This window comes from Melanotaenia boesemani, chromosome 17, assembly GCF_017639745.1.
Source record: "Melanotaenia boesemani isolate fMelBoe1 chromosome 17, fMelBoe1.pri, whole genome shotgun sequence".
In the NCBI taxonomy this organism is placed as follows: Eukaryota; Metazoa; Chordata; class Actinopteri; order Atheriniformes; family Melanotaeniidae; genus Melanotaenia; species Melanotaenia boesemani.
This window is the reverse complement of record NC_055698.1, coordinates 26,549,647-26,561,707: the sequence shown is the minus strand read 5'-3', so window position 1 is coordinate 26,561,707 and position 12,061 is coordinate 26,549,647. Positions and strand designations below refer to the sequence as shown.

Sequence of the window (12,061 nt, the reverse complement as noted above, 5' to 3'; positions counted from 1 at the left end):
AGATGGCAGACTGTCATGGCACTTCCATACCAGCTTACCAGTCATATGTATAAACAAATCTAAAATTATTTGCTTACGAGAATGTGTCAGATCATTGGTGGAGGTCATAAGACACCAATAATAACACATATATACATGCAGAAAGAAGCTTTTTAAGAGTCACTAAAACGAAAGGAAAGGTAATGAAAGGTACAGGAAGTCATTCCTAACAGTGGCCATCACACTCTAAAAAAAACAAATGAATAATGTTTCATTTTCTTATTTAGATTTTAAAATTCAACCCTACTACATAAAAAATTCCCCTTGTGGATTAATAGTTCTTTTTCTTTTTTTATTCTTATTTTCAAAGTCCAAAGTTTACATCAAAGTGGAGGTTTAACAGGCAGAGGCAGTCTGTGTGGCAAATGCAAACATAAACAGATACTGATGAAATGATGCAAAGTCAATGGAATATACAAAGTGAAAAAAAAGAGGAACAATCAAAATATTACTAAGAAAGACAATTTGCTAAGAAACTGAGGTGTGTGCACAGATGTATGACACAGGGAAATAAACACAGCTCCAAATATTCTGTAGAGACTGAAGAAGGACTTTGTGATTATAATTAAATTATTAATTTACACACAGTCCAATTGCTTTCACTGTTCTGGCTCTGACACTGGCTTCATTCTGGAATCTCAGGACATGGTGTTTTCTGGAGAACTGGCCCACTTTCACAACAGTCTAACCAGAATACAGTGTCATAACTGAAGGGAAATTTATTACTCATAGAAAATATCGTGCACGTGCAATATTGTGACAGTCATATGACTTACAACCTTGTCATGAAGAAGAAGAACAACAACAACAAAAAAACAATTACTGTGCATAAGTATATATGACAGACTATATTACATATATAAATCATATCAGTCTACAGTAAAATATCTGATACTTTAAACAGTATCTTTAAATTTTATTGTGGTTGTTTTTCTATACTATCTTTTAGCAACTAATAATGTCAACTAATGATGCCCCAGAGAGACACATTTTTTTAAACCTGCCCTTTTTATTTAGTACAGTCACAAGGATGTTTTTTCTTTTTTTTTTTTTTTTTTTTTGTAAATAAATGCTTTTCATAGCAGTTTCATTAAACACTTTTCAGGTTTTATAAGCACTGACTCAGCACCAGACTTTGTCTGAGCAGAGTTTGTCTTAGCAGCAGGCCCCCCACTGCTCCCCAAGCATTGGAATGTGTCCTGGGTCAGTAATTGCTGTACTGTGCAAAGTCCCTGCAGTCCTATTGTTAGTTTTCAAAGGATGTTCTTGACTCCTTCTGCTACAAAATAAGCAAAGATTTTTGTCCCAAATCAGCCAGAAAGCCGTGTGACTTGCTCTTTATCTAGACATGCAGATTTTATGCTTTATGAGCACATCTGAAGTTTTCCCTGCCCCTATTCCAATAGAAGTGGATGAAATTTAATTCCAGTGGTGTACATGGTAAATGAATATTGTCATTGCATACTTTTATTCAATATTTTCTGACAAAAAATTGAAAAAAGTCAACAGTCAAAAGTCCAAAAAAAAAAAAAAAAAAGCATATCGGTGATCATGACTTTAATTTGCAATATCAGTTTAAATGGGAATAATCAGCTGGGAAATATTGTTACATCTAGAATAAGAATTTAAAGAAGACCTTGAAAGCTATATGAATACAATAAGATTAAGAAAAATTCAAATCCAAGAGGTAAATAAATATGCTGTCACTTGAATAACAAATTGATTAAACACTAATACATATTTTGCTTGTATCTTTGTTAATATAGATCAATATTTTATTGTTTTCTCTGAATAGCAGCTGTGGGGCGAGTCTTTACCATCAGCAGCTCTGATAGAGGTTGACTGCTGCCTTGATAAAAGTCCAGTCCCGTGATCCACTCAACATCTCTGACACGTGACTGGTGAAACCACATGTGATCTTCCACCCACTGAGATTCATCCTCTGTGCTCTGTTAAATGAAAACAAAGTCATTAAAATCTCAAATTCATGTAAGTTTGAAACCAATGCGTTTCTATTAACAATTTTATTACTTTTAATATTTAGAATCTGAGCCATTTTAATAATATGAGCTATAGATATTAAGGCTTAATCCCATTTCTCTTTTTGGGCCCTTCCCCTTGCTTTTCCCCACCTTTTGTCCCTTAAAACAAAGTGGTCAGAGGTTACCAGTGACAAAAAAATTCCCCTAGCAAATAAGACACCACTACTTTACCATTATATGCCATCAGAAGTCACTAGTTGATAAGTCAGACGAAGTGGCAAATATCTATGAAAATGAGTGGGAACAAACCGATGACAACAAACGAAGATCTCATCTAGAGCTGTTCATTTCCGAAATTATTGTTTCAATTTCCTGGACTATGGGCATATTTTTGCATTTGGTTTCAATAAGATGAAAAAAAAAAACCCGAAAGGAGATGTTATATTATAGGGATAACACCCTATTATACCTATTATACACACTGGGAAGACTGCCAACAAACAATACCAACATTAGCAAACTAGGTAATGTTAGAGTTAATGAACTTATTGATTAGTGGTTAGTGATAAGTTTGCGATTTGACAACAGTTCAATTTGCTAGGGAGCTTAAAATTGGACTCTGGAGCAATGGAAAGCCATATGTTCTAATGAGTCCAGATTTACCCTGTTCCAGAGTGATGGGTGCATCAAGGTAAGAAGAGAGGCATATGAGGTGATGCACCCATAATGCCTAGTGCCTACAGTACAAGCCTGTGGGGGAGGTGCTATGACCTGGGGTTGCTACAGTTGGTCATATATTGAATATATTGAATGAACAGGTTGTTTCATCAATGGATTTTTTTCTTCCCTGATGGAGCAACCATATTCCAAGATGAAAATGCCAGAATTCATGGGGCTCAGATTGAAAAAGAGTGGTTAAGGAAACATAAGACATCATTTTCACACATGGATAGGCCATCCAGAGTCCAGATTTGAACCTCACTGAGAATCTTTGGGATGTGCTGGAGAAGACTTTGTGCAGTGGTCAGACTCTCTCATTATCAACACAAGATCTTGGTTAAAAAAATGAATGCCACACTGGATGGAAATAAATGTTGTAAAATTGCAGAAGCTTATCGAGACAATGCCACAGCGAATGCTGCTGGAAACAAAGCTAAAGGGGGTCCAATGAAATATTGTGTGAGACCTTTTATGTTTGGTGGCAACTTTTGTTGTTGTTTCTTTTTTTTTTGGCCAAGCAATTTATATTTTATTTTACTCCATTAATGTTTAAATTGAGATTTACAGAAATAATTCAGCTGCTAATAAGTACAGCGAGTACTGCTGTTAAAAATCAGCTTTAGTGTTTCACAACCAAAAGTTAGGGATTTGCATCAGCGTAGGTGTCATTACATTTCCAGGGAAGCCTTCATGTTTGTTTTGATATGAACTAGCTTGACATAGTTTACATTAGTTACCACAAACACACCTCATAAAAACATGTTCAAACATTCCAAAACACCTTGTGTTTTTTTAAGCTCTCTGAAACTGCACTGAAACTACAAATGTTCAATAATTATTCTGTAAAAAGTATTTTAGATATTTAATCTAAAGTAAGCTGGTCATAATGGTGTACAGAGACAATAGGATGGTATGTTAAGATATAAGACATTTTTATTGGGAATATTTGGTAGTGAGAAAGAATAGAAGAGGGGACAAATCTCACTCCATTATGTCTATCCACCAGGGGTGTGACAACACATAGATTTACAAAAAACATTCTATTTTCACCCAGCTAATTTTTCCAATAAAAAATAACACAGAGGTAAGTTAGGCACCAGCAGAGTACACCTGTTTCAGTCTTACTCACAGAAAACTGACTAATCTTATTCTCAATAAGTAAGTGGTCGTCATAGCATGCAGGAAGAGGAGACACTATTGCTTTGTTCAGAACTAGCTGACTGGAAAAGTATTCCACTTGGAGGGAGTTTCACTCTGAGCCTGAGGTGTTTCAGCTAGTCTGCCTCATTACAGGGAAGGAAACTAAAACTAAAACTTGAACAAAGATGAATACACATTCAACAAGAACTTTGATGTCTTACTTGGCAGCTTTCAGAGGTGTCGGCTCTGTGAGGAAAAAGGAAGGACGCTGTCTGCAGCCCACCCTTGCAGGCCCCAACAGCTTCAGATGTGTCCTTGCAGCTTGTCAACACAACAAAGTAATGCGTTGGGATGGAGATGTTCGTGCTGGGCACAAATCTGGAGTTACACAAAAACAGCCACAGTCAGTAATTACAGGGGCTTTTATGTCATCATTCACTCATCTAGTTTCAGACTGAGTAAAAGACAGAAAACACTGGGCTTCCAGATAATCCCCCAAAAGAATCGTACGACAACAAAGCCCACCTGAATAACACACTTAATTTGTATTTATAGTCATCTTACGTGGCTGGAGTCATTTAAAAATTTGTTGCCAGATGTGCCAAGTCAGGCACATCTGGCAACATATCACAGCTGGAGTTGGTTTTATCCTGAAGATATCATTTTACTTCCAATATTTGGAAGTTTTACAAATATTACACTTGGATCCTTGAAAAATGATTCAATGAAAAAATTATTTCTTCCCAGGGAAGTCATTGTTCATCAGTTCTAGCCTTCTTTAGCTGAAGGAGATGGTGGAAAATTTCTTTTAAGCAGCTTGTAAAATCATTGATGTTTTTAGAGTCTACGACACTCACCACAAAACATGACTTTTTCTTATTTTATTTGAGTTATATAGGTGGAGATTTTATTATTTGCTGTTGCCATGTTTTTCTCTTTTTTTTTCAAAGGCATGTCTGTCAACAGAGTTTCCCCTTAGGGATACAAGACATAAATGTGAGTTGTGACTCCCCAGAGGTGTCATTGGAGTTACTACTGTTAGTCTCACCTGAGGTTAGGGGAGATTCACACCACGCTTTATGATTAGAATCCTAATCTGTTTGCTCGGACAGTCCGCTTCTTTTGGGGAATTGGGAATTCGCAAACTAACTCTGATTTGAATCAGAGAAATGGACTTTGTATGCATTTAAATGTGGGTCTCAGTCCACTTCAGGTTGACCAAATACAAAAGCGAACTACAAAGCAAAGTGTTTTGTGGGTAAACAAAACCAAAACACAAGCACATGTGAGACGATAGATGGCTCTAGACAAGAGAAATGACTCGCGGTTGGACACAGAAGAAGTTATGACACAAATATGATCAACCCAAACCACTAGGATCTGATGCAGCTCCATGTTCAAACCATTTGACTTCTCTGTCCAAGATTTCAAAACTGTGATCCTTAAATCTGTGTCTTTCATCAGTAAAATGACGTAAAAGTTATGAGTTCTGGTATGATAAATTGCAGTCATTGCAGTCTTCTCAGTGCTGAACTACACACCAGGTTGCTTTTTGAAAGTGTTGCATCAGCTCCTGAGGATGAATCCATTTCCATCTGATAGTTTGACTAAGATTGAAAAAAAACATGGCACAAGTTTCTCAAATGTTCCAACCACATAAGGGATGACTGTCTTTCTTTTTGTTTCTTCTCATTCTTCCAGTCAAAGGTATCCACAGTACAAATGTTTCTTTTCTTTCTTCTGGGTTTATGCGTCAGTGGGGATGTTGTCTGTCCTGTACTAAAGGTTTCTGATAACTTTCTGCTCATGTCCAAGGGGATGGTGCGACCTAAAAAAGAAAGTACTGGTCTGTGTGTGGGGGTTTCCTGTATAGTCACCTGAAGACAGTCTGCAACATTAGTGGTTTCACAGACAAAGTAAAATGTCCTACTATCTCTGTTAGAACTAAAGGAGTTTTTTCCAGACAAGAGTGACATATTATCCAGAAATTCAGCCAGATAAGGAAACTGAACAAAGACAAATTAGCAAGTCATACAGACTGTTATCTTACTTTTATTTTGTCTGCAAAGACTAATCAGAGCTGGATAAGCAAGAATCTGGCCATGAAGAAAGGAAAACAATTTGTACTTATAGGTGCTCGTCATAAAATCAGAATATCATGAAAAAGTTGATTCATTTCAGTAATTCCATTCAAAAAAGTGAAACTTGTATAATGTAGACATTCATTCCTCACAGACTGACATATTTCAAATGTTTATTTCTTTTAATTTTGATTATTATAACACAACTAATGAAAACCCTAAATTGAGTATCTCAGAAAATTAGAAGGTACAATATGGTGCCACACTCAAATCAGCTAATTAACTCAAAACACCTGCAAAGGCCTTTAAATGGTTTCTAAGTCTAGTTCTGTTGGCTACACAATCATGGGGAAGACTGCTCACCTGACAATTGTCCAAAAGATGACCATTGACACCTTGGACATGGAGAGGAAGACACAAAAGGTCGTTGCTAAAGAGGCTGGCTGTTCACAGAGCTCTGTGTCCAAGCACATTAATAGAGGCGAAGGGAAGGAAAAGATGTAGTAGAAAAAAAATGTACAAGCAATACAGATAACTGAACTCTGAGGAGGATTGTGAAATGAAACCCATTCAGAAATGTGGGGGAGATTCACAAAGAGTGGACTGCAGCAGGAGTCAGCACATCAGGAACGGCCACGCACAGACATATGGAAGATGAGTTTCATGTCATATTCCTTGTGTGAAGCCACTCTGGAACAAGAGACAGCGTGAGAAGCATCTTGACTGGGCTAAAGACAAAAAGGCCTGGACTGCTGCTGAATGGTCCAAAGTTATGTTCTCTGATGAAAGGAAATGTTGAATGTCCTTTGGAAATCAAGGTCCCAGAGTCTGGAGGACGAGGCACAGAATCCATGGTGCTTGAGGTCGAGTGTAAAGTTTCCACAGTCAGTGATGGTTTGGGGTGCCATGTCATCTGCTGGTGTTGGTCCACTGTGTTTTCTTAGGCCCACGGTCAATGCAGCCATTTACCAGGAAGTTTTAGAGCACTTCATGCTTCCTCCCACTGACCAACTTTATGGAGATGCAGATTTAATTTTCCAACAGGACTTGGCACCTGCACACAGTGCCAAAGCTACCAGAACCTGGTTTAAGGTCCATGGTATCCTGGTTCTTAAATGGCCAGCAAACAGGCCTGACCTTAACTCCATAGAAAATCTATGGGGTATTGTGAAGAGGAAGATGCGATTCGCCAGACCCAACAATGCAGAAGAGCTGAAGGCCACTATCAGAGCAACCTGGTCTCTCTTAACACCTGAGCAGTGCCACAGACTGATGGACCCCATGCAACGCCGCATTGCTGCAGTAATTCAGGCAATATGAAATATTGAGTGCTGTACATGCTCATACGTTTCATCTTCATACTTTTCAGTTGGCCAACATTTCTAGAAATCCTTTTTTGTATCGGTCTTAATATTCTAATTTTCTGGGATACTGAATTTAAGGTTTTCATTAGTTGTTAGTTATAATTATCAAAATGAAAAGAAATAAACTTTTGAAATATGTCAGTCTGTGAGGAATGAATGTCTACTTTATACAAGTTTCACTTTTTTGAATGGAATTATTGAAATGAATCAACTTTTTCAAGATATTGAAATTTTATGATGAGCACCTATATACTGAAGAAGGTAATGCTAAATATAGAGCAGGTTTGGCAATTTGGAACAGAAAATGGGTGTAAGACAGAAGCAGGAGGTAAACACAGCGTTATAAATTAGGTTGAAAGCTCTAAGAAACGGAAAGCAAGACTAACTATAAAAACTGGACTAAGGAATATAGAACACAGTAAATTACAAACCCAACCTGAACTCAACAAAACCCAAATGAAAACTACAGAACACACAACATGACTTAAAAGAAATCTATCAAGAAGTAAAACAAAACTAAAAGCCACAGATGACAAAAAAATCTTATTTCAGTATTTTTTAATGAAAGATAAAAACAATCTTTGTCAATATAATTTTGAATAAATCAAATTTCTTTTTTCTTGCATTTGGCAAAGCATTAAAACATGGTTGTGGCCTAATCCCATAAGACAATGAAACTTACTCTTGCATGTGTTCTGCAGTGTCATATCGGCCATCATAGTTGTAATCAAAGACAGGGCCGGTGACGACGTTAATCCCGTTATACACAAAGGCGTATTTCTTCAATAAAATGTTGTGGAAGTAATCCCAGATCTCTGAGAAAGAAGAGAAAAGACAAATATGTGGGAAAAACACAATATCACAGAGAGGTTTTCAATTCATAAGAATGCCTGCTTGCAACATCCAGTGATGTGATGCATTTGGCTGTTTTTGTAGTTGTATTAAACCTTAACTCACTTTTAAACGCTGGGTACATTGGCACCACATTACTCATCAGTAAAGCATCATATTGCTGGTCCACTGTAAAATTCAGATCTGTAGACAAGAAAAAGTATAATTAGTTAAGAAGAATTTTGCTGATGCTGCATTGGTTGAATGCCAAATCTGAAGTAATACTACTCTTTAAATAATTATAAACATTAAAAAAAAGTGCCACAATTCTACAGTTAAACCAGGAACTCTAATAGCATTAACTGGGCTTATTTGATCCTTTAAGTTGCTTAACTGTCTACTGTAAAACAAACAAGACTTTCTGAGAAGTAATTATGTGTTTTTCCAAAAATGGCTCAAATTGCATGTCCTGTATCAGCATGACATAGTTCTCATTTGAAAGAACAAAAAAGTAACAAGCAAAGTTCAAGCTCCAGTCAAGTTTTAATCTCCTTTTCAGATCTTTTCAGAATTTTAGACTTACAATTTTTGCGTCAGGCTTAAAAGAAATTATGGTTTCAGTGGAAAATAAGGTGAATGCTTTAAGTGGTTCAGAGAACATTCAGGTCTCCACATGCTCAGCGAAGTGGTTATTTTTAATGATCAGGCATGTCTCCAAAATCCCCAACAAATCCCTTCTCAAAAAAGGAAAAAAAGAAGTTTGTGTGTGCAGTTTGATGTTGAACTGTGACTTAAAACAACAACAAAAAATAAATAACGGAAGAGCAGAATGCTGTTCTGAAAAACACTTAAAAACTGTCTTTGTAATTGTGTGCCTAATTGTGTGACCCCAGAACCACCAGGTGGGTGCTGATACATACTGGGTGGATACAAGAAGGCGTAGGTCAGGTTCCCGGCAGTTTCATAATCATCACATCTTGGGCTTTGAGATGCTGCCAGTCTCACATCAGCTCTCAAACAGTCTGGTATTACTGGCAGCAATGGGTTTAGATCAGACTGTAACAATGGGATAAACGGTGTTTAAAAACATATCCAAAATAATTCTTGTCAGTCATTACCTATAATTTTGGTTTAACATGGCATAACAAGGACAGTCACATCTACTGACTAATAAAGTGACCATTCACTGTCTTGACTGCGGTTTACTTTTGTGGGACTGTATGGTGGCCAGATGCAAAACACATTCCTTTTATGCAAGGTTGGATCACAAACCAAAAAACATTTAGACCTCAAAGTGTTTTATATCTTTGGTCTAGCTGTTAGCCACTTAAATTGTAACACAACATGTAAGAAAACCAAGCAAACTTTTATGCAATAACACAAAACACGTCATGTTTTAGAGACTTGGTTTAAAACATATTCAAATGGAGGGGATTGTGTTTTGCTCTGTTAATTTTCTCTCGTGAGTTTTCTTTCTTTTTTATGGCAAAGGAAAATCACAAATGTGATGCAGAGTGATTGGGTATATAGAGGTGTCCCCACCCCTAATATTCAACTGTTAAAAAGGCCATCACCACTACTTTTAGCCTCAGGCTAGTAACTACATGGCTAATTGCTCTGCTTTCATTATGGAAATGAATTTTCCTTAGACCACAGAATTTGCACAGCTTGGGAAGTCTGCTGCAGAGCTACAATCAAGAAAGTAACCAGTCATTTTATGAGTGAAGGTGAAATGTGACAGAGCCAGCAGAAGTTTTAACACCATTATGACTACAGTGAAATTTTCCAGGGAGAAATTAACAGTCCATAGATCTTTGGATTCAACTACACTGGTTACAAAAAGGTAGGGATAATCTCAATCTTGGATGATGTCAGAATGTACCTAAAATGAACTATTTGTAAACTTAATTTACCTTCTGTAATTCTTTGGATGCTCATGTACAAGTGTTAAGTGTTTAAGCAGTCATTACTTATTACATAAGTAAAACAAAAGTAAAAATAAAAATGAACTATCAATCAACTACTAAATGTTCTGGTTCTGGTGACAGCTTGTTTTCAAACAGTTGTCGTCTTCATACTGTTGAGGAGTAATAGAAGTTAGTTTGGTACTCAGTCGTTAATAAGTTTCAATAAACTACAACAATACTACACAACTTTCCAACCTAATTGCACAATGCTTCTGACTTGTTTTGATGTTACACTGACTTTCACAGTGTAAATTCCTGGAATCATCACTGCACTGCTGTGCCCCAAGGCAACTTGTTTTTTTTCAGCCCAGGGCATCATGTGACAGTTGTTTTTTATTTTACAGCACTGTGTCACATGCCAGCAATTAGTAATCAACATATTGGCAGTTTCTAGCATGTGCCATGACTGACTCAGCAAAGAAATAAGGGGAAATTATCAGAGGAATTAAGGAAAAGGAAGAGAAAATGGCAGAGCAAATGATGGGAAAAGAGTCTCTGTTTGGCCTTTTGCTGGCTGGAGAGGGCCCAAAGAATTGACAGGATGCAAGATGGATGCCAAATTAGCCTTCGCTAGGGGATGCCAAATAGTATAAATCTGTCAAAGGGTAGGAGTGTTGCTTTACTGTGCAATGTCAAATATGGGGCTTGACCAAGAAGTAAATCTTGAAAGCCAATAACTAAGCACTCTTGTCAACCTTGAGGATCTTCATGTCTTTATCAGTAAATTTTGAATATGACTTAGACAGACAGAACAATGATCACTGAGTATGTCAATACCACTGTATGGTTTCACTTAAATGGCCCACATTCAGGGGTCTAACTTAACACCCGGCAACCTGCCAAATCTGGGTTAAAATTCAATTTGGTGGGATTCGGTAAAAACTTACTTGCCATTTCAGCAGGTGATAAATTGGTAAAGTTTCTTTGAAGCTAATAAGAGCCAACTCCTGTTGGAGAAAGCCAAATCTACAGCCACTGCTGTTCAGCAGACACACAATGCAGCCAATCACATGCTAGAAATAGTGGATTATACCATTAAGTAAGAGAATAAAGGGGCCTAGGCACTGCTAAGAGAGTGTAGTGGTACAGGCCTGGTTCACAGAGTGGCAGAGAAAGACTAGGTAGCTGCATTTAAATGAAAAAAAAAAAAAGATTTGTTATTGTGACTCTGTGTTCAGTTGTTCATTTAAAGGTTTGATTAAGCTATTAAACAATAGTGTAACACTATTTTATACAAATGCATACAAATAAGTTTTTTATTAAAACTAAATTTAAAAAATGCTTGCAACACACAAACATTATGATAGCTGAATTACGTATAAATATAAGCTCTGTGTGATACTAAATGAAGAACCATTACAGAGCTGAGAGAATCTGCTATTCTAAGAGAGCTGAATCTTTGAAAGGGCCAAACCTCCTGCCACAATGAATCAGGCTAATCACAACATTTTCCATGCACATTGTTCCATGAGATATCTTCCATTCATTGACTGTGTGCTTACTTTGTGTACCTGATGTTTTTTTTTTCTTTTTTAAGAGCTACTAAGTTCCCAGATTTAACCAACGTCACCAAACTGAGACATCTATTGATGACACATTCTTAATCATAACTTGGGAAACAATATTTACCTTAAAAGTTTGAGTCATAGCAATTGAAGAAAGAGGAAAATTTCTGAAATTTACCTCAAATATAAACCATTTTCCATCCCCAGTGTGACACTTACTGGCTTGTCGACAGTGAAGGAGCTCCACAAAGGCATGAGCATTTTATGGCTATAGGAGCTCACAAATCCTTCCTGGTGGAGGATACAATAACTCTGGTGAGGCTGCAGCATCTGCGGACGACCAAACAACATGTGCTTCCTCTCAGAAGCAGATGCTGAAAAAACAAGTGAACAAAAGAGACTAAGCTTTCCATCTTCACTCACAAATACCGA

The 12,061-nt window shown here is 37.0% G+C and overlaps 1 protein-coding gene across 1 annotated transcript in view; it reads right to left on the bottom strand.

Moving 5' to 3' along the window:
* Positions 1–1,594: 1,594 nt before the first annotated feature.
* Positions 1,595–12,061, bottom strand: part of LOC121656681 (venom phosphodiesterase) — a 44,419-nt gene continuing 33,952 nt past the window's right edge. The window contains exons 20-25 of the mRNA XM_042011799.1: positions 11,849–12,003; positions 9,078–9,213; positions 8,284–8,361; positions 8,009–8,141; positions 4,103–4,259; positions 1,595–1,988 (exon numbers count right to left, since the gene is read on the bottom strand). Of these exons, the coding sequence (XP_041867733.1) occupies positions 1,815–1,988; positions 4,103–4,259; positions 8,009–8,141; positions 8,284–8,361; positions 9,078–9,213; positions 11,849–12,003 (833 nt within the window). The 3' untranslated portion in view covers positions 1,595–1,814. The remainder of the gene's footprint in view (positions 1,989–4,102; positions 4,260–8,008; positions 8,142–8,283; positions 8,362–9,077; positions 9,214–11,848; positions 12,004–12,061) is intronic.